General features: G+C 37.2%; 1 protein-coding gene and 1 pseudogene across 3 annotated transcripts; both read right to left on the bottom strand.

Moving 5' to 3' along the window:
- Positions 1-6,124: 6,124 nt before the first annotated feature.
- On the bottom strand, positions 6,125-17,651 carry LOC148584616 (tyrosyl-DNA phosphodiesterase 1-like; annotated as a pseudogene).
- Positions 17,652-22,010: 4,359 nt separating this feature from the next.
- On the bottom strand, positions 22,011-24,973 carry LOC132184801 (putative metal-nicotianamine transporter YSL7). 3 transcript variants are annotated; one of them, XM_059598566.2, is made up of 7 exons: positions 24,475-24,973; positions 24,150-24,304; positions 23,926-24,023; positions 23,704-23,838; positions 23,357-23,546; positions 23,250-23,277; positions 22,011-23,147 (listed from the first exon to the last, which is right to left on the bottom strand). In XM_059598566.2, the coding sequence occupies exons 1-7, from the start codon at positions 24,869-24,871 to the stop codon at positions 22,162-22,164; spliced, it is 1,989 nt and encodes a 662-aa protein (XP_059454549.2). In that variant the 5' UTR covers positions 24,872-24,973; the 3' UTR covers positions 22,011-22,161. The 3 variants fall into 3 exon arrangements, with proteins under 3 accessions (XP_059454549.2, XP_059454547.2, XP_059454548.2); XM_059598564.2 differs by having other exon boundaries at positions 22,011-23,277; XM_059598565.2 differs by lacking the exon at positions 23,250-23,277 and having other exon boundaries at positions 22,011-23,187.
- Between the last annotated feature and the right edge of the window lie 2,277 nt (positions 24,974-27,250).

Genomic DNA, 27,250 nt, shown 5'->3' with positions numbered 1-27,250 from the left:
TGAAGTCAATGTGATGTTAATGTGATCATATTGTAATAGCTGAAGGCACCGTTGAATATTTATTTAATCAGTGCACGACTCTTCTTAGGCTATCAACACATGTATAAGAGATAAGATAAGATTATAGAGACTTGTTGGAGTGGCCACAGAAATGATCCAATATTTTATGTTAGTAAATATGATTTCCAGAAGGCTTATTATTTACATCAAAGTGATGGTGATACGATGATACCATAGCTAGGTATGAACCTTATTCAAAATGTTTGAAGCTAGTGACCAAAAATAGCTTTATTAGGTGGTGGCCCACCATCAAAATTATACATTTGTGTCAAGCCTAAAACTTTCTTGCTTTCGTACTATTAAATTGTCTTGATTTATTTATTTATTTATTAAGTTATGTTCTTGGTCCCTTGGATATGTCATTGTCATGTATCTTGCAATCTTTATTTTAAGAAAAAAAAAAATTAATACAAAGTGAACTAAGAAATAAAATCCGTACGGATTAAAATTGTTTTTGCAGTGGGAACTGAATAAAAAAGAAATGGAAAAGGAAAAAGAACATCCGTACTATGAAAATTAGATAGTAATAAAGATAGTTAACTATAGATGAGCTTAGTTAAAATAAAGGGAAAAATATAAAAAAGCCCCCCAAACTATCAGCCGTTTTCGATTTAGCCCCCCTAATGTTCCAAAAGTGATAAAGTAGCCCCCTAAACTACCAAACTATTGCATTTTGGCCACTCTGTTAGTCAAAACCGTCAGTTTGGACGGAAACTGCAAAACGACGTCGTTTGTTACAGGTAAGTTACTACAATGCCCTTTTGGGAAAAATATAAAAAAGCCCCCCAAACTACCAGCCGTTTTCATTTTAGCCCCCTAATATTCAGAAAGTGATAAAGTAGCCCCCAAACTACCAAACAATTGCAATTTGGCCACTCCATTATTCATTACCGTCAAATATGATGAAAAATTTAAAACTACATCGTTTTGGCAATGGTAAGTTACCAAAATGCCATTTTTGGAAAAAAAATATCATATTAAAACAAGCAAGCAAAACGGCGCCATTTTGCTTGAAATTAGGGTTTCCTTACACTTACCAAAATGATGCCACTTTGGTAAGTGTTAGGAATTAAAAGAAAAAACCCTAGACCCCACGCAGGTGACCCACGAAAAAACCCCCAACCCCAGTTTATCTTTCTCCCCAAAACCGCCGGCCACCACGTCGTCTATCTCCGACAGCCTGTAAATCTTACCCATAACTCAATCTTTTTATTGTATTTCATGGTATAGCTGTCGGATCGGTGTTGTTTATCTACGAACGTGATTTTTTTGTTTGATTTCTACAATGGGTAAGAATTTTTCGGTGGCGCTTCGTAGCTTGTGGATGGTGTGGCCGGAGGTGATGGATGGTGGTGGCAGGGGCAGTCGTTTTGAGAGAAAGAGAGAGAGGGGCGTTGCGTTTTTCTCACTTGAGGGAGAAGGTTGCCGGAGATAGAACGATGTGGTGGTCGGCGGTTTGGGGGAGAGAGATAAACTGGGGTTGGAGGTTTTTTCTGCGTGGTGTCTAAGGTTTTTTCTTTTTATTCCTAACACTTATCAAAACGGCGCCGTTTTGGTAAGTGTAAGGAAACCCTAATTTCAAGCAAAACGGCGCCATTTAGCGTGCTTGTTTTAATATGATTTTTTTTTTCTAAAAGGGCATTTTAGTAACTTACCATTGTCAAAATGACGTAGTTTTGAATTTTCCATCATATTTGACAGTAATGACTAACGGAGTAGCCAAATTGCAACTGTTTGGTAGTTAGGGGGCTACTTTATCACTTTCTGAACATTAGGGGGCTAAAATGAAAACGGCTGGTAGTTTGAGGGGCTTTTTTATATTTTTCTCAAAAGGGCATTGTAGTAACTTACCCGTAACAAACGACGTCGTTTTGCAGTTTCCGTCCAAACTGACGGTTTTGACTAACGGAGTGGCCAAAATGCAATAATTTGGTAGTTTGGGGGGCTACTTTATCACTTTTGGAACATTAGGGGGCTAAATCGAAAACGGCTGATAGTTTGTGGGGCTTTTTTATATTTTTCCCTAAAATAAAAGTGCTTCTAAGCTATCAAGTAGGGAATTTATTTCAATATAGCTTTTAAAAGTGTCTTTTAACATGTAAAAAATACATGTTTCGTGAAGCAAAGATCACTAGATCAAATTATTTCCTCTTCTTCTTATCCCCTTGTGTGAATATGCAAAAATACAAAAATAAAAAAATATACGTTTTTTTTTTTTTTTTTAATAAATTAAAATATGCTTCTTACATTTTTTTAATAGCATTAATAATAAAACAAAAAAATCTGTTTGTCATATGCTCAAAGGACATATGACACTTTTACCCAACTGAACCCACTTTCTCAGCTGACGACCCCAAACTCTGCACCATAAAACCTCTCACTCTCACCATTCCCTGGCCGCCAATATTTCTCCAACTCCTCCCGCAATCCTTCAACTTTGTCATGCATCTCGGCAGCTCCCATCTTCTTGGAATATTGTGGTGGCATGGTTTGCTAGCAAATGGGCCATGTTGATGGGATGATGAGAAATGGATTTTTTTGGAAGATGATTTACATCAAATCAAAGATAGTTTTCATGCTTAATTTCAGCAAATCAATAATCATTGATCCGACTCCATTGCTTTCCTTTTTCTCATTTTAGTTTTTGGTGTGCATGGGCGAATGCTGATCATAAGTGAGAGGGAAAAATATATGGTATGTATGGGGATGAGAATGAGTGGTCATAAATTCTTGCTCGCTTTAGACCATGAGAACGAAGATACTAAATGGGAATAAGGCAAGCTAACACGTGTCTATTTGAAGAGCTAATAAAAATGTTATTTATGCTTAGTTTGTTTTGGCATAAAGTGATTTTTTGAAAATATTTATCATATTTTTTGGTGTGACGAAAATAATAGTCAACATAAAATATTTTCAATTTGAACGAAAAAGCTAGTCGGAACCTGGTCGGGACTCCGCCGGAACCTAGTCAACACACAAGTGGAACACGGTCGGGACTCATTGAGAACCAATTGGGAGCCGCTGAGATTCGGTCGGGACTCTGTAGGACCCAGTCGAGCCACAGCTAGGACCTAGCTGAGACCCGGTTGAAAAATAACCGTGACCCGATTAGGACTCGTCGGGACTTGGTCGAGACCCGTTGGGATATTGTTGTAATTTAAAGTTTAATATGAGTGAACGAAAAAATGTATATAAAAAAAATATTTGTGATTTTCCATACGTGCCAAATACCGAAAAATGTTTTCAAGGAAATCATTTTTCAAGAAAATATTTTCCGACGGAGAACATTTTACGTCGAAAGTAATGGAGTCTTAGTATACTGTCATACAACTAAAATATTAGATTTCTATGAACACAAGGTTTGGGTTTTGACTCCCATTAAATCAGTGGGAGGAATTGTTTTGTATTTATAATGAACCACATGTAACTCATCAATTCTTATACGTTACAAGTACACTTATTAAGACTCTAGACCTTAACAATTATCCACTTCTAAAAATACCAACCCAAAGAGAAACTCTAGGGTTAGACACCAAAATCCCAACTTACAACACTTAGGAAAATTCTAAGGTTTGAAACTTACCTTGATCTTGGACAAAATCCGAAATTTCGCCACACGAAACTCCAACCTGAAGCTTGACCCAAGCTTATAACTCCACAAATTACAAAAGCCCTAAAGAAATTTCGGAAATTAAGCAAAACCCCCCAAAAATCAACTCAACATTAAGTAAAGTTCGGGTTTACCTCAAACTAATAGGTGTAAATGAGGATCTAACGCTAAGAAACATGTTCCCGGGGTTAGATTTGCCTTTGGAGAACTCCTCAAACCAATCCTTAAGGTTTAGGTACAAACCCTAAGAGAGAGAAGAGGGAAATTTCGTGGGAAGGAAAGAAAATGAGTTGAAAATCGCATTCAGCCCTATCTGTAGTTCTGGCAGTCCCTATTCTAAGTGAAAATGAGTAGAAAAAAAATACATGAAATGATGTTGTTTTTGTGTTTTTTATACAAATGATGTCATATATAGTATGATATTATCATATTACCATAAAAACGACATTTTTTTGTTTTTTCAAAAATTTTTCTTTTAAAAAGTGGTTAGCAGTTATTAGTGTTACTAATTGCTAACTGACGGTTAACTGCCTAGCGGTTATGGTTAGCGGTTTTAGCCAAAACTGTAACTGCTTTTTCACCCCTACAGTTGACACCCTTTGGAGTAGTCGCCAAGGCTAGTGAAGACAAAGCGCTCCACCCATCATTTTTGCACCATCTGACACGCGTGCCCTACCACACATGCTTCAATAAACGAGCAATCGACTAAGAGAAATACTAGGGGTATTAACTCTTTTACTAACAGAGGCTTACTAAAATAATATGTAGCTCATTCATTAGTACTCATTACACTTCTCTTAATTAATTGTTTTGTTTTTGTTTTTCCAATGAATGAGCTACACAACAATTTAGTAAGCTTCAATTAGTAAAATAGTTAGTTTCCCTAGCATTTCTCATCGACTAATACTATTTATTAGTAAACCCATATAATATAATTGGTGTGGCAACATTAAAATTTATTTTTATTACCACCCAATTTACCTTGTGTTGACTAAATTCTCATAAATTGTGGGTCTGTCTAAAAAAAGAAAGAAAGAAATGGCCAAGGTAAAGATAGAGATCTATAAAACAAAAAATAGTATTGTTTGGTAATTTGGGTGCAAAATGGCAACAGGAAGAAAGAAAGTGCGATTTGGTCTTTTTGTGTCCAAAAATATCAATAATAAAAATAACCATTCACAATAGGACGAATCCTTATAGAATAGGCTAAAGAGAGGGTGTTGAACCTCAAGGATTGTAGAGGTTTTGTTATCAAATTCAAGAGATCAAAATTAATTTAATTAAAAAGATGATTGATTTGGTCTGATTAACTAAAGTGCATGAAATTAAAAAAGAATTAAATAAAAGAGAGAGTGTAGGGTATTGACTTTACCTCTATCCGCACAACAATGGTTAATCAAATTTAATCCAGAAATTCATTCAACGCATGTTATAAATAAACAAGAAATTACCTTATTAAAGAATATCACTACAAGAAATTAGGTCTTTAGGGGCGACTCAAAGTCGCCCCTAAAGATCCTACAGTGGACGCTGTTGCCAACAGCGTCGACTTTTCGACCCTAAAGGTGTCGACGCTAATAGTCCGACCCTAATGATCAAATGTCTGATTATCAGGGTCCACTTAAAAGTCGACCCTAATGATCACTTTTAGCGTCCACTTTATCGCCCCTAAAAGTCGCAATGTTTTGACCCTAAAGATGATGTAAACGGAAGCGAAAGTCGACCCTAATAGTCAAGCATTAGCGTCCACTTTTAGTTAACCATTAGGGTCCACTTTGTCGACCCTAATGGTCCTTTAAAAAAAATAATAATAATAACTATCAGCGTCCAAACCAAAGTGGACGCTGATAGTTAACCATTAGGGTCGACTTTTGTCGACCCTAATGGTCCTAAAAAATTCTCAAGCAAATTAACTATCAGCGTCCACTTAGAGTTGACCCTAATGATCACTTTTAGCGTCCACTTTATCGACTCTAAAAGGCGCAATGTTTTGACCCTAAAGATGATGGAAGTAGTCGACGCTGATAGTCAACCATTAGCGTCCACTTTTGTGGACGCTAATGGTCCAAAAAAATTGAAAAAAAAAAAATTGACTATCAGCGTCCAAATTAAAGTGGACGCTGATAGTTAACCATTAGGGTCCACAAAGTCGACCCTAATGGTCCTAAAAAATCAAAAAAAAAAAAAAAAAAAAAAAATCTGCGATCGATCGCACTTGGAGTGCGATCGATCGCAACGTCAGTAGGTTTTCGATCTCAAAATGTAGAAAACCTACTGACGTTGCGATCGATCGCACTTGAAGTGCGATCGATCGCAACGTCAGTAAGTTTTCTACATTTTGAGATCGATCGCACAATCGTGTGCGATGGATCGCAGTACCAGTAGGTTTTCAAGTAGGTTTTTTATATTTTGCGATCGATCACACTCCAAGTGCGATCGATCGCAAAACCAGGAAACAAATTCATATATTCGTGGAACTTAGATTTATCTTGGCTGCCTTAGAATCCATTTTGGGCTCTATTTTATAATCATTATATGGTGGTTTAAGAGATCCATTAAACCGAAAAATGATGTGCATGTTTGGCGGTAAGGATATCTTTTCCAACTTTCATCCTTGTTCAATTCGGTAGCTTACTTGAGAAAAGACAATAAAAAGAATATGGAGAGTTAATCATAGATTATGGTTATCTCATTCTGTTTAGGTAATACGTTTTTATTCCAATAACCTAAGCTAAGTGTTTTGGGTTAGGCAATTCTCCCACAGCTGCCCTGTATGCGTAAAAGAAATTGTAGCCGAATGAACTAACTTTCAGTTCATTCGGAAAAAAAATGACAAAACACTCTAAATGTCGGACAATGAATTCAATGCTCAGATGATCAAAGAACTCACAAGCCAGGATATAGTCATTACCTCCACGACATCCCCATTATTTGTACAAGAAAATCCAGAACCGTGTCTTTCAATAGAAGATGGTAAAAATAGCACTCCCAGCTGAAATAAGAACACACAGAAAATGGTAGAAATACAATGTCAATCCTTCAGTTGGAGCAATAAGGAAAAGACTCAATAATGTCAAAGGGGCAAATTATATAACCATTAATCCAAAGAAAAACAGTCTACGGATCTGAGGTTAGTTTTTAAACTATGTTCTTCAAACTTCATTATCTAACTTGCATTTTGTAACTTAATTCTCATCTTTCAGTTGGTGCAAATATTGATATACATACCTCATAAGAACGGATCATCAACTGAGAATTATTTTTCTGGAGGGCTCCCCAGGCAGCTTTGCTAAGATTTGATGAGGTCAGCAAGAACCAACTGTTGGGGAAGAGTAAAGTTCAAGGTCCATGCTTAAACTATGAAAATTTAATGACCCAACCAACAGGCATAATATGAACTCTTACGCGAATTTCTGATCATTATTCCGTGCGAATGTCTTTATATGTGGCATTGCACAACTGGAATATTGAAAAGAATTACTGTTAAGTATAATTAATAAAAATAATTAAAGAAACAAAAAATAGAAAGTAGGAACACTAAATACTGTGAATTTCTGAGTCAGAAGGTACAACACATCTAAGATAACAAATACCAAAAAAAATTATTAGTTTCTCTGGTTACCATTTTTTCACTAAATGCCTAAATGGTTATGAAATAACAAGAAGCCGACAAGTTCGTTCAGCAACTGACTAAATTTGATATTAGACTTCCAATCGAAATATACAACCTTAATTAGCATTTAAGGTACAAACTCTCTCTAGTGATGAGATATACATACGAGCGACCAGTGTGGCTTGCCTTCCACTTTGCCCAGTACTTCTTCAAGAATTCTTTCTCCACATTCTTTAGTGGACTTGGAATGGCATTTCCAGCTGCATAACCCTGGGGAAGAAAGAAAGAACAAAAACAGAATTCACTCAGAATGTATAGAAATGGACAAATAGAAGAATCTAATATGGTATGCGTACTCTAAAATTTACATGAAAAAATTTGGAGTTAATCAATTTCTACATTGTAATTATTTTCTTGAGAAGAAATTGTCAACTTAAGTCAACTTGACACATCTTTCGTGAGTTCAAAATTACTTGATTAGTCCCAACTCATTGGAAAATGGGCATGATTAATAGGCTTTTTATGCATTTCAAAAATTCTTACTCGCCTTTGAAGTAAGAACTGTACAGTTGGCTTTAAGACATCTGGAAAATTTTAACAAATCATAGAACAAATTTATGTGTCAGCATCCAAGATGCTTCTATTATTTTTTTGGTAAGTCAAAGATGCTTCTATTATAATATTACAAAAACTTCAATGACCAGTTATTCTTAGAATTCATCTACAGTCAAGCCTTATGTTCATAAGGTGTTGAGTCTGTTGGCTATTGGCTTTACAATGGCTGTTCATAAGGTGTTTGAGTCTGTTGGCTATTGGCTTTACAATAAAATTCAAGAAACCAATCAGCACTTTCATTTCATAACATTATGGAAAGATCCATTACAAAACTTATGCACATAAAAAGTTAAGCAGAAAAGTATTAATGAAAAGACTAGGTCCAGACCAGCATAAAACAGAGAGAAACCAAATAAAAGAAAAGTTTATTAATTAGAAGAATCTGTTATTTGATTTCTTCACCTACTAACAGAAAACCCTAGCATCAAAATCCATCAACTGCCACATGATCATTATGCCCATCAAGAAGAATTTTAACTATACCTGATAAACAAGTGGGGATTTTTTGAACTCTTTATCAAAAGTACACTCCTGGAGAACAGTTCGTAGCTTCATATGTCCCCACTTTTTGATATTGGTACCCGTATGATATCCAGGGACAGAAGCAATCAATCTGACCTGAAAAATACGCAAGTAGTTTCATGTCCTCATGTAATGGCATGCTACACACAGACAGATACTGCTTTAACAGTATATCCTCCCAACAGAAATGAAATGTCATTTTAGAAAGAAAAAGTAAAAAAAGAAAATTAAGGGAATGGAAAATGTACCGCCGCCTCACTATAATCAAACTTCTTAAAGAAAGCTGGATTGATATTGAAGTTTCCAAGGGCCGGCAATTTAACAGAAAATTCAGGCCACTGTAAAAAGAAAAAAATACACAAGGTTAATATGCTTAATCTGGACAACAGCACTACAAAGAGAACATAAAATTTGAAGCAACAAAATCAATGTCAAGTTCCATCCATCCACAATCTCTTTCACAGGCAAGCTTACGTTCCAAATCTATGGGTTAGACAAGGGCTTTGTTGGGCAACAATTTTTTGAAAGAGAATAAACTAAAGATCAGAAACAAATAAAATGCCCCGAAGCAACAAAGCATGAAAGTTAAAGAAATAAAGAAGAAAAATCGAGACTTATCAAAAATTAGATTAAAAATGCCGATGATATAGGCATCAGTTTCTTTGCAGGGAACAAATTAAGAAAATAAGGAATAAAAAGAGATTCATGATATCACTTCTAGGAAAATATCATCTCAATCGACTGAAGAAATATTACATGTGCTCGAGAAAGCCAAATAATATCTTCAGGCCTCAATCTTCCACATAAGATGTTATATGTAATACCTTCAAGGCACTCAGATAATCAATCAAGTCATTTTCAAATGCACATCCTTTGCTTGGACTATTTTGATCTTTCCAGGGGAAATCTTGCATCCACAATCCTTGGCTTTTATTGTTCCAATCTACATATATTAGATTTGCAGTATGTATAATAATCCTCACTCCCCGAGGATAGACAAGAAGCATGGCCTTCGAATGGTGTGTCCCAAATGAAATAGGCAGGGGCGGTTTGTGCAGAATCCAGTTTGCAGGCTTATTTCTCTAGAAAATATCAGAGTTACTAAGTAAGCATCTGTTTCCCCCAATCTAAACCTTTATGTATAGCAGAGGTTAGCATTTAATTGGAAGAAAAAAAAAAAAGGGCAAACCTTCATATGATCCAATGTTCCATCACCTTCCCCATGAACGACCAACACATGAGGGATTTTTGCAAGTGTTGGACATGCTACAACAGGAAAAAGAAAAAGAAAGCATTACTTATAAAGGAATGTATGCATTGGATTCAAGAAAAATGCAATCATCAAATAGCTGATGAGATTAGCCCATAACTGCATCTAGATACAAAATAATACACAAACAGCAAATGAGAGTAAAAAATGCAGTGGAAGCGTAACAATAACAGGAACAAATTATGTAAGTGCAAATATTACTTGTAATATAGGCAACACATGTAGCAAACCTATCTGAGGAGCAGTGAAAAACCACCCAAAGAAGCAGAACAAATACCCATTTAAAAAAAAAAAAAAACCACAAACAGCATTAGCAAAAAGACCACTTGCTCATGAATAAAACTACCAGGTATTATCCCTGTAACCAAGGGCCAAAAAAAAATAACTATAGCAATCTATATGCCTAACTCAAGAGTAATATAAACAAACGATAACAATGTGCAGATAAGTTTATCTTCAGCTCTTTCAAATTGCAACCTAGACATGGGAATTGGAAAATGATTTCAGATATTATAGGTGAAGTGCTTGTGTGTGCACACATGCACGCATTATTTACATTGATTTTACGGATTCAAAATAACTACTTCTCAACAGGATTTGTTAGTCTAAGATGTTGACAGTCTATCTCAAACAGAGGAAACAAAAGTAAACCAAGGATGAACCAAAGTGAACAGGACTCACCAGGTAACAACCAATCAATATCTACCATGTAATTTGAAAGGATAGCAATGAGAACATCCCCCTACCAAAGAAATAGCTGATTCAATAATCAAAACAAAAAAAAATAACCAATTTAACAATCAGCCAACTCTGTGGCTCCATATCTCCTACAATTTGTATGATAGTGTTATAGGCAATCCTTTATTTCTTTGAAAGTGATACAAACACCATCAATTTACATCAGAAAACTCTCGACTGAAAAAAAACTACATACTAAGTTTACAGATTAAAGCAGGCAGAAAACGCCTTTGCAGATTTTACAATATTGTTACCTGAATCACATCCCTTATAGAAACACAAGAGGTGTTCGCCCAAGCCGGCAGCCCTTTCACTTGCAAAAGGCGAAAGGTCCAAGGTAACTTATCATTAGGGACCTGAAAACGTTGGATAGCTTCCTTCTTTTATTCCCGGAATTAACCACAATGGGATTCGTACCCTCCTACAATTCCCACTCTAAGAAATCAGTCAAACAATTGAAACAAAACCCCATATATAATTCTCTACAAGCAAAACGTAAATGGATTAGTGAGTCACCACAAACAAGTTGACCGAGCCATCGGCGGAAGCGGTTAGAGTGAGGTGCTTGCGGCTGAGCCTCTTGTCGGTCGCAGGGACACTGTTGCGGCCGATGACATTTGGGCCTTCGGAGAGAGTGAGCTTTGGGATTGATGTGTCTTCCTCTAGATTTTGAGTAAGAGGAACCAAAAATCCAATCTACAAAAATAAAAACGAAAGACAAATGTTCATTAGTGAGAGAGACAAAGAGATATATATCAGGTCTTTGAATCACATCTCTCTCTCTCTCTCTCACGGTCTCATCTGTCAATCTTCATTGTGCAGAATTGCAGAAGGCAGGGGATAACATGAGAAGAATGGGTTAGAAAAAAATTTCCAAAAATTTCATCGCCGCGCCAATGGATCCCGCCTTCTAATTTGTACGAAACTCACATATTTTTTTATCAGCGTCGACTTAGTCGACGCTGATAACCATACTATTAGCGTCAACCTATAATGTTGACGCTGATTGTCCACTTTTTAATTTTTTTTATTTGAATTTATTAAAACAATTATATTAGTTTTTTTTTTTTTTAAAGTCAAAATTGATTGAAAAAAAAAATTAATTTTTTGGGTCATAATTAGTAAAGTTTCCTATTTTTCTATTTTTTATTTGTTAATATATATACATCATTTTGTAGTTTTCTCACACACACACACACATATATATATATATATATATATATATATATATATATATATGGACAAAGTTTTTCTTCAAATTGGGTTAAATTTTTTTTTTTTTTTTAACCTAATCTATAAAAATTACATGTATTTATTGAACATGTAAGATGCACATGTTCGATTGAACCTTCAATTGTATCCAGTCTGATCAATCAATTGATCTTATCATGGTCAATATAATTAATTCACTATGATCTATCGGATATTTGATCGATCAATTGATTATATTACGATCAATCGAACTAATTCACTAGAATCGATTGGATTTTCGATCAGATGTTTGATCTTATCACAATCAATCGAACTAACTCACTAGGATCGATTGGATGTTTGATCGATCGGATTTTCGATCCAACATTTGATTGATCATTTGATCCTATCACGATCAATTGAACTAATTCATTATGATCGATCGGATGTTTGATCGATCATTTAATCAAATTACGATCAATCGAACTAATTCATTAAGATCAATCTCAATCAAACTAATTAATTAGGATCGATCGAATGTTTGATCGATCACTTGATCCTATCACGATCAATCGAACTACTTCATTAGGATCGATCGGATGTTTGATCGAACATTTGATTCTATCACGATTCACGATCAATCGAACTAATTCATTAGGTTCGATCGGATGTTTGATCGAACATTTGATGCTATCACGATCAATCGAACTAATTCATTAGGATCGATCGGATGTTTGATCCAACATTTGATCCTATCACGATCAATCCAACTAATTCATTAGGATCGATCGGATGTTTGATCCAACATTTGATCCTATCACGATCAATCGAACTAATTCATTAGGTTCGATCGGATGTTTGATCGAACATTTGATGCTATCACGATCAATCGAACTAATTCATTAGGATCGATCGGATGTTTGATCCAACATTTGATCTTATCACGATCAATCGAACTAATTCATTAGGTTCGATCGGATGTTTGATCGAACATTTGATACTATCACGATCAATCGAACTAATTCATTAGGATCGATCGGATGTTTAATCCCACATTTGATCCTATCACGATCAATCGAATTAATTCATTAGGTTCGATCGGATGTTTGATCAAACATTTGATCCTATCATGATCAATCGAACTAATTCATTAGGATCGATCGGATGTTTGATCAAACATTTGATCTTATCACGATCAATCGAACTAATTCATTAGGTTCGATCGGATGTTTGATCGAACATTTGATCCTATCACGATCAATCGAACTAATTAATTATGATTGATCGGATATTCGATCAATCTTTCAATTTCAATTGTTTCACTTACAACTGAGAGGAATTATTTTACGGTTTAGATTTTATTTTGTTATATTTAACAGTGTAAAATCTTTCCATAAGGTATCAATATATTCATCATATAATATATATACACTATTATTTTGCTATTGCTCATCAATTTTAATTTTTAATTTTTTTTAAATTTTTTTTTACCTACTCTTTAGGGGCGATAAAGTCGCCCCTAATAGTTACGCATTAGGGTCGACTTTCAAAGTCGACCCTAATGATGCATCTTTAGCGTCCACTTTTAGTGGACGCTATTGCTCATCAATTTTAATTTTTAATTTTTTTTAATTGTTTTTTACCTACTCTTTAGGGGCGATAAAGTCGCCCCTAATAGTTACCCATTAGGGTCGATTTTCAAAGTCGACCCTAATGATGCATAAACAATTTTAGTACTCGAATATTGGGTTTGAACGTTCTGTTACTACGATCGATCGCACCTTGGGTGCGATCGATCGCAGCAACAGAAGATTCAAGCACATCTCATTAATTTTAATTTTTTTTTTTTTTTTTTTTTTACCTACTCTTTAGGGGCGATAAAGTCGCCCCTAATAGTTACGCATTAGGGTCGACTTTCAAAGTCGACCCTAATGATGCATCTTTAGCGTCCACTTTTAGTGGACGCTATTGCTCATCAATTTTAATTTTTTATTTTTTTAATTGTTTTTTACCTACTCTTTAGGGGCGATAAAGTCGCCCCTAATAGTTACCCATTAGGGTCGACTTTCAAAGTCGACCCTAATGATGCATCTTTAGCGTCCACTTTTAGTGGACGCTATTGCTCATCAATTTTAATTTTTAATTTTTTTTAATTGTTTTTTACCTTCTCTTTAGGGGCGATAAAGTCGCCCCTAATAGTTACCCATTAGGGTCGACTTTCAAAGTCGACCCTAATGATGCGTCTTTAGCGTCCACTTTTAGTGGACGCTATTGTTCAAATTTTAATTTTTAATTTTTTTTAATTGTTTTTTACCCACTCTTTAGGGGCGATAAAGTCGCCCCTAATAGTTACCCATTAGGGTCGACTTTCAAAATCGACCCTAATGATGCATCTTTAGCGTCCACTTTTAGTGGACGCTATTGCTCATCAATTTTAATTTTTAATTTTTTTTAATTGTTTTTTACCTTCTCTTTAGGGGCGATAAAGTCGCCCCTAATAGTTACCCATTAGGGTCGACTTTCAAAGTCGACCCTAATGATGCGTCTTTAGCGTCCACTTTTAGTGGACGCTATTGCTCAAATTTTAATTTTTTAATTTTTTTAATTGTTTTTTACCCACTCTTTAGGGGCGATAAAGTCGCCCCTAATAGTTACCCATTAGGGTCGACTTTCAAAGTCGACCCTAATGATGCATCTTTAGCGTCCACTTTTAGTGGACGCTATTGTTCATCAATTTTAATTTTAATTTTTTTTTAATTTTTTCTACGTACCCTTTAGGGTCGACTGTGTCAACCCTAATACTTAAGTATTAGGGTCGACTTTGAGAGTCGACCCTATTGATCTTTTATTTGTTTTTTTTTTTTTTTTGTTTTTTTTTTTTAAGCTTTTAGCGTCCACTGAAGTGGACGCTATTGGTGTACTATCAGGGTCGACTATTGTGGACGCTAAAAGTTTTTTCTTGGCCCCTTAAATTTTTCGCGCCCCTTTAATAATTCCTGCGTGTATATTAGGGTCGACTTATTAGCGTCCACTGTAAAGTGGACGCTAATAGTCAACCTTTCGACCCATTATTAGCGTCCACTTTTATGTGGACGCTAATAATTGACTATTAGGGGCGACTTTTAAAAGTCGCCCCTAATAGTTGAGTATTAGGGGCGACTATAAAGTCGCCCCTAATAAGTCGCCCCTAATGAGTCAGTTTCTTGTAGTGTATGTATAATCTATCTTCGGTTGGCACGGATCGTCCACCTAACCACTAAGATGTGGTACGACCCGTCTTCCCTAGGTATGAATTATCAAATTTTATAATAGGATACATACAATCAATGAATAAGTGTAACCCATTTTCGGTTGGCACGGACTGTCTACTTAAATTACACTAAACTAGGGTGTAGTACAATCCATCTTCCCTAGGCATGGCTTATCAAATCCTATTGATCATATGTCAATTAAACCTGTTGTATAACCATCATCCTCATCATCATAGAAAACAAGAATGATTTGAGTTCAATAAAAGTAAAAGACTTTCTAAGACAAGAGAAGAATTTCACAAATATCGATTTTGAAATTAAGAACAATTGCATTTAATATTTAAGAATGAAATCAATATGTATCAATTCTCATAGTTATACAATCAATATGCATAAATTGAAAATCTAGAAATTAAATACAATCCAACAATTGTGCTTTGATATGGATACATCAACACCCCATGAAGGGGTTTAGCCGCTCATGACTCTGCTATGCTCCAATGAATTTTTGCTCTAGGAAGCGGTGTGTTTTCTACAATGTTTAGAGGTCTATTTATAGGGATTAGGAGAAGCCTAGAAACTCTAAAAACCCTAGGAAATCGTAGGTCAGTCTCCCAGTCCAAGTGGGAGACTAAAAATCAAATCCAAGGTGAAAAAGAACTGTTGCCGTTTTTTGGACGCCCCAGTGTGCTTGGTCGCACCTACGCTCGATCCTAGAAGATATGCATTCGAACGCATAAGCACTCGAGCTTGGATGGTTCTGCGTGCGAGCGCCGATGCGCTGGATCGTAGACTGGAATGCGCTCGAGCGTATGTACGCTTGATCCCAAGTGCTGTTGAGCTCGATCCCACATGCCAGAATGCATCCAAATAGTCTTTTGAGCCTGATTTTTAATGGAATTCTTACATTTGCCAAATAAAACCTGAAACACAATAACAAAAAAATTAACAACACTAGGGAATTAACATATGCAAATTAATGGGCTTGAATGTGCAACATTTGGCGCTTATCATACCCCCAAACTTACATATTACTAGTCCCTTAGCAATCCAAAACAGAAAATAAACAGGAAAACAAAAAGATAATCAATTTTTCGTTGGATGCCCCTAGGTATTCCCTAGAGGACGAGTGAAGTCTCTTGAGGGTTTTCCGGGTATGATACCCACAAACATTGTCATCATTATCTCATTCAAAAGAATAAAGCATTACAAAAATAATGGTTCTCATTCATTGGCAAACAAAATCATGAGGCTTCAAAATAATTCCAATATAAATGAATCAACATCTCAGAATTTATTGGACTTCTTATTAGATGAAACAACCAAGGCATACCAATAAAAAATAAAAAATAAAATAAAATAAAAAAACTTGTTGTGTACTGCTTAGCTCCCTTAAGCTTTTTAATTGACCCATGTATCGAGTGTTAAGCTAATGACTCCAAAACCAAATGACTTTGGGGCATTAAGTGTAGAGATACCCCTAAGGACTTACTAACTCGAGTAAAAAAAAGGCTACAAAACTAAGCTAGCAATTTTATTAACCAACCAAACTTCTTACTTTTTGACGTGAACACTCACTTCTTAATGAGGCAAGAGGTTCAGTTACTAAGTGAAAAAATCAACTTTTTTTTTTTTTTAATAGCATACCAAGGTTATTCATCCAATATGTCACCAATAGAATTCAAGATAAGGAAAGCAAACATAATTAGTCAAAAATTTCATACCTCACTGACATGTGCTAGTTTGCTCAAGATAGATTTAAATTGAATCAAGAAGCATCTCATGTTGCCAAAAGTAAGTAACAAGACTCAAAATTCCTAAATAATCATGTGTTCATAACATTAAGCCTGCCAATCAAATTCAAACCAAAATCAAAGCTCAACCATATGCTTAAGAATGGCATAACAACAAAATTTGGACATTGTTTTGTTTTTCCACCCCAAACTTGAATAATACATTGTCCACAATGTATTTACAAAACTAAAGAATAAGATTAAGAGTATAGGAATACTTGAATGAGCAGATGTGGGGTGTATCATACCCCAAACTTGCATGCAAAAACATATGTCCTGAAAAAGAAAGTGATACTCCAACCAAATACCAATCAAGTGCACGCATTGTTGTAAAAGTATAATCAAAGAATGAAGCAACAATGGATAAAATAAACCTGGATGGAGATCATGTACCTTGGTGGAGTGAGGAGTCGAGCACACAGGGCCTGTGCTCGATCCCATGAGGTATTTTTCAATTTAAGTCCAAGTTCCGAAGGATCTTACCTCAATCATTCAGAAGTCCAATCAAGCTATTCCATCCCTTCTTCTTCATCATCATATAGCACTCCAAAAGGAAGAGGATTCCTCTTAACATCCCAAAACTTCTTCTTTTAGCTGAAAAGTCTTGATGCTCCCCATGATGATACTCAATGTGTTTGTCTAAAACTGGTTTAATGATCAACCTCTTGTCTCAATGGGGGTTCTAAAAAACCAGGGCGACCAGGGAACTTGCCAAAAAATTGTCCACCCCAATGTAGTCCACTTCAGTAACCTCTGAATGAAATATGTTCCTTGTTGGGTTGTCATTAGGTGGTGGAGTACTTGAAGTGAGAGGCATAGGCTCCGGTGGGTTTCTCCATGATGGGGCTTCAAATAGAGGGTCAGGAGGTGGGTCTTCAATAGTTTCTCCAATGTCATCCAAGAAGAAACATGTATTCTGATAAGGTGCATTCTGGAAGGCACTGAAGATGTTCAGTTTGATTTTCATATTCCCAAAGGAGATCTTCATTACTCCAGTTTGACAATTGATGCATGCATTGGCTGTGGCTAAGAAAGGTCGCCCGACAATGACAGGAATTTGCTTTTCTGGATTCGGGATAGGTTATGTGTCAAGAACTATGAAGTCAACTAGATAGTAGAAGTTGTCCACCTTGATGATGACATCTTCCACAATCCCTCGGGGTTTCTTGATAGATCGGTCCGCCAATTCCAAGATAGAGCTTGTAGGTTTCAGTTCCCCTAAGCCAAGGTACTGATACACCAAGTATGGAAGCAAATTCACACCAGCTCCTAAGTCGAGGAGGGCTCTCTCAATCTCAGTGTTTCCAATGACGCACAGAATTGTAAGAGCTCCAGCGTCCTTGAACTTTGGAGGAGTGTTATGCTAAATCAGAGAGCTCACTTGCTCGATGAGAATGACTTCTTTGGAATGTGCTTCCGATTCTTCCTCTTCTGATTGCACAAGTCTTTGAGAAATTTTGCGTAGGCCGGAATTTGCTTGATGGCATCAAGGAGTGGGATGTTGACTTTGACTTGCTTGAAGGCCTCCATCATGTCTTGTATCTTATCTCCTTGCTTCATGAAGTGGGAAGGTGCCTTGAGACGCTTTGGGAATAGGACCCTAGGCTCATATGGTATCTCAGGAGTGGGGGCAGCTAATGAAGAAGCCTCAGTGCTTACTTGCTTACCCTTTTCCTGATGCAGATTCTGTGGGGCCTCAAGTTGCTCATCCTTCTTTTCCTTCACATGATTGTCAACCAGTCTTCCGCTTCGCAATGTGGTGACGGATTGAACTTGCTTTAGAAGAGAAGTGCTTCCTTCTACCATGTATATTCCCCTAGGGTTGGTCATTGGCTGACTTGGAAGCTTTCCTTCATCCCTCTTGTTGAGGGCATTGGCAATTTGTCCGACTTGAGCTTCTAACTTGGCGATACTACCGATTCGGGCTTCTATTTTGGTGATGGACTGAGAGTGAGAATTCACTTTCTGATTCATAGTCTTCATTTCGCTTATAGCTTTCAACACCATATTTTGAAATTCCGATGCCGACGCGTCTGAGCTTCTAACTTGGAAAATGCCTGAGTGTGCGAGTTCACAATCTGCTGTTGAGCTTTCATTATCTCTTGGTGAGTTTTCAGAGTCTGATTCGTCTCACTCATAAGGTTCCATATCTTCTCTTGAAAGTCAGAATCCGACCGAGGGGCTGGTGTCGCCTGATACTGCTATTGTGGAGGCCGGTATGTGGAAGAAGGTTGATAGGGCTACCTGTTAGATTGAGCTTGATTGTGCAGCCCAGGAGCTTGGGCCTTCCATGAGAGGTTTGGATGATTTCTCCACCCTGGGTTATAAGTATTGGAGTATAGATCATTACCTGGTTGGGAGAATGCTGCATTGACCTGCTCATTAGAAACATCAGCATAATTTCTAGTAGTAGGGCAGTCATTTATATGATGCATAGGACTAGAACAAAATGAGCATGGTTCAGGTCGTGCGTGCATGTGAGTAGAATTAGGTGCAAGACCAGCAATCATCAATTGATCTAACTTCCTAGTGATAGCATCAACTACTTGGGTAGCAACATCCGCAAAATATCCTACTTCAAAGAGACCGTCGGTCTTTGGTACTTTAGGTGCGGGTGCCCTACGTCTAGTGGAAGCATGATGAACATAATTACTAGTCAAATTTTCAAATAGGGCCCATGCTTCATCCTTGCTCTTTAACATAAATGTCCCCCCACAGGATGCATCTACCATTTGTCTATGAGGCTCAGTCAAGCCATCATAGAAGCTTTGCACAAGTTGCCATTTCGGGACAGCGTGTTGTGGGCATGATCTAAGGTCCCTCAGTCTCTCCCAGGTCTCATGGAATTACTCACCCATATATTGGGAGATACTAGGGATAGCTCTCCTAATGTCATTGGTCTTTCCTACGGGAAAATACTTCTTAAGAAATTCTTGTTGCAATTATGCCCAAGAAGTAATGGAGTTGGGTGCTAAGGAATTAAACCAATGTTTGGCTCTTTTCTTGAAGGACAAAGGAAAAAGATGCATCCTTAGAGCATCCTCAGTGAATCCAGTCAATTTAATGGTGGAATAGATTGCTAAGAATTCATTGAGGAAGTCGTAAGGATTTTCATTGCTATGCCCTAGAAAAGATGGTAGACTTTGTATACTGCTAGGCTTAATCTCATAGTAATGTCCGGCAGCCTGAGACATGTGGGGGAAGTGTGTGTGGTAGGGAGATAGTGATCTCTCAAAGCCACATGGTTGCCCATGGCCTCAGTGGTGTGCTCTCTTAGCAATTTAGAATTCCTTTCGGCTTTAAGTTGTCTAAGAGTGTGTTCACTGCCGAGGTCACAAGCAATTAATGGCAAAGACAAAAAATGGCGACCCAACATAAACTAGAAAGGAAATCACAATAAAATAAAAATTGAAACAGAAAGTAAAAGCTCTCAAACGGCCCGAAGGAGCTAGAATTTCGATGTTGCAGTTACTGGAATCTGGCAGGCTGGCACAAGGGTGCTCAATCATACTTCAAGGTACGCTCGATCGCACTGCCGATGCTAGGCTCGATCGCAGGCTGGCTGGGCTCGAGCGCAGGCGTGCATGGGGGTCTTCGCAACTCTGGACCTGTGTGAGAAAAACTCAAAAAAAAAAAAAAAAAAAAAAAAAGAACACAAAAACCAAAATTAAAAATAAAAAATAAAAAACAAAGGCATAAAATAATTAAGCTAAGATTAATCCTCAAAATTTAATAACTAAACCGTTAAGCAATCCTCGGCAACAGCACCAAAAATTAATGTGGCCTTTTTGTGTCCAAAAATATCAATAATATAAATTACCACTCGCAATAGGACGAATCCTTATAGGATAGGCTAAAGAGAGGGTGTCAAACCTCAAGGATTGCTGGGGTTTTGTTATCAAATTCGAAAGATCAAAATTAACTTAATTAAAAAGACGATTGACTTGGTTTGTAACTAAAGTGCATAAAATTAAAAGAGAATTAAATATAAGAGAGAGTGTAGGATATTAACTTCACCTCTATCCACACAACAATAGTTAATCATATTTAATCCAGAAATTCATTTTATGCATGTTATAAAGAAACAAGAAACTCCCTTATTAAAGAATAAGTATAATCCACTTTCAGTTGGCATAGATCGTCTACCTAACAACTAAGATGTAGTACGACCTGTCTTTCCTAGGTATGAATTATCAAATTCTATAACAAGATACATATAATCAATGAATAAGTGTAACCCATTTTCGGTTGGCACAGACTGTCTACCTAAATTATACTAAACTAGGGTGTAGTACAATCGATCTTCCCTAGGCATGGCTTATCAAATCCAATGATCATATATCAATTAAACCCATTGTATAACCATCATCCTTATAATCACAGAAAACAAGAATGATTTGAGTTCAATAAAAGTAAAAGACTTTCTAATACAAGAGAAGAATTTCACAAATATTGATTTTGAAATTAAGAACAATTACATTTAATATTTAAGAATGAAATCAATATGTATCAATTCTCATAGTTCTACAATCAACATGCATAAACTGAAAATCTCGAAGTTAAATACAATTAAACCATTGTGCTTGGATAAGGTTACATCAACACTCCACGAAGGGGTTTGGTTGCTCATGACTCTGCTAAGCTCCAATGAATTTTTGCTCTAGGAAGTGGTGTGTTTTCTACAATGTTTAGAGGCTTATTTATAGGGATTATGAGAAGCCTAGAAACCCTAAAAATCCTAGGAAACCACAGGTCAGTCTCCCAATCCAAGTAGGAGACTGAAAACCAAATCCAATGTGAAAAAGGATTGTTGCCGTATTTTGGACGCCTAAGTGCGCTTGATCGCACCTACGCTCGAGCTTGGCTGGTTCTGCGTTCGATCCCTGATGCGCTCGATCGTAGGCTGGAATGCGCTCGAGCGTATGTACGCTCGATCCCAAGTGCTGCTGAGCTTGATCCCAGGTGCCAAAATGCATCCAAATAGTCTTTTAAGCCCGATTTTCAATGGAATTCTTGCATTTGCAAAATAAAACATGAAACACAAAAATCAAACAATTAATAACACTAAGGAATTAACATATGCCAATTAAGGGGCTTAAATGTGCAACATTTGACGCTTATCAAAGTGCATATCTTTTATCTTTTGTTTCTCGAAGTTGGGCATGATATATAGCTTTTGCTTTGGCTTCGGATCATTCTTTGGCTTCCATCCAAAACACGAATGAGCATTCAATCATGCTATTTCAAAATCAAGTGCATCCTCTCATCATCATCAATACATGGTGGATGAACTCATCATAAGTTGGTGTTGGCGGAGTCTCACCACAAAAAGATAACAGTAGTCACATCCAAAACAAACAAATTTTTTCATTAATTGTCATCGGTTTTTAATAGGAGTACAAACGTTCACTTAAATAAATAAACCGACAAAACCCTAAACCTTATATTACAAGCTAGAAACTTAATTGCTTTAAAGACTTCACATTCATTTATCACATTTAGCCCTGTGGTGTTAAAAAATTATCCACCCTAATATTCGTCCCTCGTGACAAAAACTTCATGCAGATTGGAGGCTTAACCCCAGCTAGAGCAAGGATAGAAGCAGGCAAAGTCCATATCCCATCTCCACATATCAAACCAGAAGCTACTGCAGGCCCAAAAGCATCTGCCTTGGCCTTGTTTATTTTCTCCCACACGAACAATATTAAGCTTCCAACACACATATCAATGGTGAAATATGATCCTATATAGAAAGGTATTGCCATAGCCATTGGAAGTGGAATGAACTGTCGCCACTTCTTACCCGCTAAATCTCTAATAAAATTTATCAAAATGGCTGCACCAAAAAACACATAACAGAGTAGAAGGCAATTCCTTGGTAGACTTGAGAAGCCATCTACTCCCAGCAAAGCCATGTTACGGAACACAACAGCGTTCGGGGCAGGATATTGACTTCCAAGTTGCCCAATGTCATCAAAGGCCTTGTAAAAGAGCCAAAAGACACAAGGGGAAATTATGCAACCCATTGCTGTGCCAATTAGTTGGCTCACAAACATGGAACGGGGCGAAGCAAGTGTCAAGTAGCCAGTCTTAAAGTCCTGCATTAGGTCAGAGGCTGTTGAGACAATGTTCATCATAACCCCACAAGCTGCTAGCCCTGCAAGAACTCCACCGTGAGAGGCACCAGCCCATGCTCCAATGATAAAGATGGCAAGCTTTCCATACGTGGATGCTAGGGACCAATCAGTGAGCCCAGTACCATATGCATTGCAGAAAGCCAATATGGGTGCAAATATGTACATGACCAATATGTAATACCATTTGAGCTGGTGAAAGATATGTGGAAGAGTGGCTGTAGAGATGGCAGCAATAGCAACATAACCTCCAATGGAAAACCATACTGGAATTTGATCTTTGAGAAAGAGTTGGGTTCGGCGCTTGTCATCATATGAAACCTGAGAGCTCACATGATCAGAAGAATGGCCTGCAGTGGGGAGATCAGAGCTCACATCTTTTTTCCGAAACTGATGAGACAAACCTATGATGGTTAGACTTAGAACCTTGACGAAGTTATATAGACCATCACCTAGGATCATGGCTATGGCGATAAATACCTGAATAAAGGATATAAATTAAAGTTTTCAATAAACAGAAAAGCCTTCTTGATGGATGAAAATATAGGTGGGAACTTACCCTGTAACCTTGAAGACCATGGAGACTGGTTTCTGGCAGGTCTGCAGAATACCAATCACCCTTTCTTTTTTCTATGAGAGGCCACATCAGACCCCAAGAAAGAATCCCTCCAACCAGCACTGATACATTTACGATATAGGGACAAATCATTCCAACTCCAACATATGTTGCTGAGAAATCAAAATAAAATCTGCAGAACAATCAAGATTTCGCAGTAGGCACAACATGATCAATAAATGAGAACAAGGCTTAGGTGAAGCAAAATTTTTACCAAATGAAAATTCTTCTTTGCATAAAGTAAACTGAAATTTTACTAAGAGCAAACGGAAGGATAATTATATATGTACTTGTATTTATATGCTTTGAGCCCTAATGAAGGGAAGCTTGCAAATCCACAATCGTCTCCAGCAGTATAGAACCATTGGAAGAAACCCCATAAAAAGCTGAAGCTGAAAAACTTGCCCAACTCTCTCACTTGCTTCCTGGAAAAATAGAATAAAAAAGAAAAGATATTCTAAATTTTCATACGGTCCCATTAACTAGAAACCATTAAGTGTTAGATACGTTACTTTGCTAGTTTGGCTCCTTGAGGAGTGTGGAAGCTGTTGATAAGATAAGCGGTTGCAGTACCACTTGGATATGTGAGTCTGAAGTCTATGACCATAATCTGACACCAAACATCAAACACATTATTGGAGAAAAAGAGCACTATGACCACGTTAATTTCCTTGTGTTCGATAAACTTTTATTTAAAAATCTAATAAATGCCCAAGATTTCTCAAATGCTATATACCTTTCGGAGAGGCACCACCGAGAAGAGTCCAAGAAAGCTGACAACAAAGAGAAAGCCGATTATCCATTCTAATGATGGGTTTTTGAAATCATGAGTGTTTGTTGATAGTTTGGCAATGCGTTCACTCATTCCAAACAGATAACTTCCAAAACCTCCTGTTAATAGAAATCAATTAAAAGATGGAATTTTCAGTCTACCAGTTTGAGAAACATGAAATTTGTGCAACACTTTTAAACTATCTCCTTCATCCTGGTTTTCAGATTTTTCGACAATTAAACTAACATGTTTTTGAACAAGAAGACAAATAGAAGGGGTTATCACATACCACTGAAGGCGATGCCGGAGGAGGCGACAACACAGGTTTGGATGACGGTGTTTTCCTGCCTGGTGAAGGGCTGCTTCAACAAGCCGGACTTCCGAAGCAATTTGGTCCAAGTCTTCACGAAGAAGAACCCCAATAGACCGGCGGAGACGTTGAGCGAAGGAATGATGCCGGTGGTGAGGTTGAGCTTCATCACTATAAAGCTGAAGAGTATGCTCAGCACGAAGCTCACCACGAAGGCTCTCACCGTCAGCTGCTTCCTCCACGACGGCACCTCTTGGTTCTCGAACAGCCTCTCCACCGACAACTCTCCCAATTCTTTGTGCTTCCCGTTGTCGTGGTTCACATTTCGATCATCTTCCGGGTCGTAACCGTTCTCCTCCCTCCCATTTTGAGGCATCTTTTTTTCTCTCTGTGTTTTCCGAGAAAATGGGTTATGGAGTTGGAATATTGGGGAGCCTGAAAGTGAATCTCTATTGTGTGAGAGGATATTTTGGTGGGTGCTTTATATTTATAATTGGATCGATTTTTCTGTTCCCACGAAAGTGGCTAGAAATTACTTATTACCTCTCTCTCACATGAAGGCGTGGAAGGACCGAAGGAGTGATGGACGAGTGATGAATACTACGGCAATCGAATCTAGTCGAGTAGAGTTAAATTTGATTTATTTATTTTTGGACACAAATTTCTTTTAAATTAATTTAGAAGAAATTTTATTGAACTTACTTTAATAAGTGACAAATATTATTCAAAATCTTTAGATTTTTCAAAAATTATTATTCGGATTCTTAGGTTAATATAATAACAATAAATAGCTATTAAGAATATTAAAAAAAAAAACATGTGAGATATGATACTTGACACTTATCGAAATTAGTAGGAAAATTTTTTCTTCAAACTGGTTTGGATGAAATTTTGGTCTTTTAATTTTTTAACAAATTAACACTAAAACTTAATCTATGTATAAGAATGAAGGTAAGATACAATGGTGTGGTCTTTAAGGGATAGCTTTATTGGCTGGATATTACGTCTTGTGAAGTTAAGGTAATTTGTTCGAATCTTCATTTCCTATTTGTTGAGGAATAATCTCACATTGCCTGTGGACAATCCCTTGAGCATGTTTATAAGAAATGAGCAACCATCTTCTATAAAATCGGTTTTATGAGATGAGTTAGGCCCATGAATTTCTTCATGTTATCTAAGCCTACCACATGACGAATGAGGCATATACTACTTACTCCATGACAAGGACCAGGAAAAATATTGACCTGCACGTGAGGGAGGATGTTGAGAAATAATTTCGCATTGCCTGTGAACAAGACCTTAGACATGTTAAGGAATGTGCAACCATTTTCTATAGAACTGGTTTTGCGAGATAAGTTAGGCTTATGAATTTCTTCACTATTTTCCTCTGTTTGTGCCTGCGGAGAGATGCTTGGTGCAAACATTAAGAAAGAATGACAAAAATTGGTGTCACTATGGCTAAGTAATCGACAATGCCCGTATTATGTTGAATTGTTTTCAACAATGAGGAGTATATCATGTAAGAAGGGAGGCGAACAGAGTGATTCATATGCTAGCAAAGAATGCACTCTCATTTATAGATAAAGTTAGTATGATATTGTAATAGCGAAGGCGCTGTTCAATATTTTTTCATCAGTGCATGACCCTTGTTAGGCTATCAACACATGTAAAAGAGGAGAGTAGTTGCTGTGTGGTCGTTGCACAAAAGCCAAATTTTGTGCAAACCACTCAGCCTCTGACACATCATCTATTTAAGAAAATTGCAAGAAAAATGTATGTTTGCAAAGTATAGGATTAATTCCCCACACAGCCATTTAGCCACCGTCAGCCTCCGCCGATCGAATCGAACCACCGCCTACGCCCACACTCCTCCACCCATTGCCCAACCAGATCTCTCTCCCTCTCTCACTTCGCCAGCATGGGTGGAAGCTGGGTGGCGCTCGGCCACCCCCAGATCTGGCTGGGGGTCGCCCGTGGGCCACCCAGCCACCACTAGGGGTGGCTGCGCAAGCCACCCCATGCCATTTGGGGTGGTTGCGCGGCTACCCAAGCCACTGGGGGGTGGCTCGTGGCCACCCCCAAGCCATAGGGGGTGGCTTGCGGCCACCCCGGCCAATGAAGGTAGCAGCGAACTGCCCCCACCTTCCTCTGCCACCCTCTATATTTATTTTTTTTAAAAAAAAATTAATAAAACCTAATATAATCAGGTGTGTGTGTTTATTTTTTCTTAGGCTGTAGCACCCCAACTTTACTTAATGAAAGGCGAAAGTGGAAATCTCCAATTGCCACTAAGCACTACTATCTCTACCTCAATATCATCAGAGATTATAAATCTCGTAGCGGAAAAAATTATTTTTTTCTTATGTAACCCTTACAGAACATATCAGAGCTGATAACAAGACTTCTATATTAAACAAATTTATACATTGTAATTTACAAGACAAGAAAATACACTAGTCAAAAGTGCCACATACGGCATATGGGTAAATGTACATCAAAAGTACCTAGAACATGTCTAACTATAGATACATTCCAAAAGATAGGCATCTTTATGATATTCTACAATAAACTAAGGCACCAGAAAGCCTTATCCATAATAACCTAGGTAGGCATTTGGATCATCTTCACCATTTTCTACATCTGTATCAACATCTATGTAAATGTGGTGTAATTGTGGTGTTACCACATTTACATAGGAGGATTAATGAGTCCACAGTCTCAATAAGTATAAGAATTACTAACATTTTCAATATGA

Source organism: Corylus avellana, chromosome 7 (genome assembly GCF_965113065.1).
Source record: "Corylus avellana chromosome 7, dhCorAvel1.hap1.2, whole genome shotgun sequence".
Lineage (NCBI taxonomy): Eukaryota > Viridiplantae > Streptophyta > Magnoliopsida > Fagales > Betulaceae > Corylus > Corylus avellana.
This window is presented reverse-complemented; position numbering and strand designations above follow the sequence as displayed.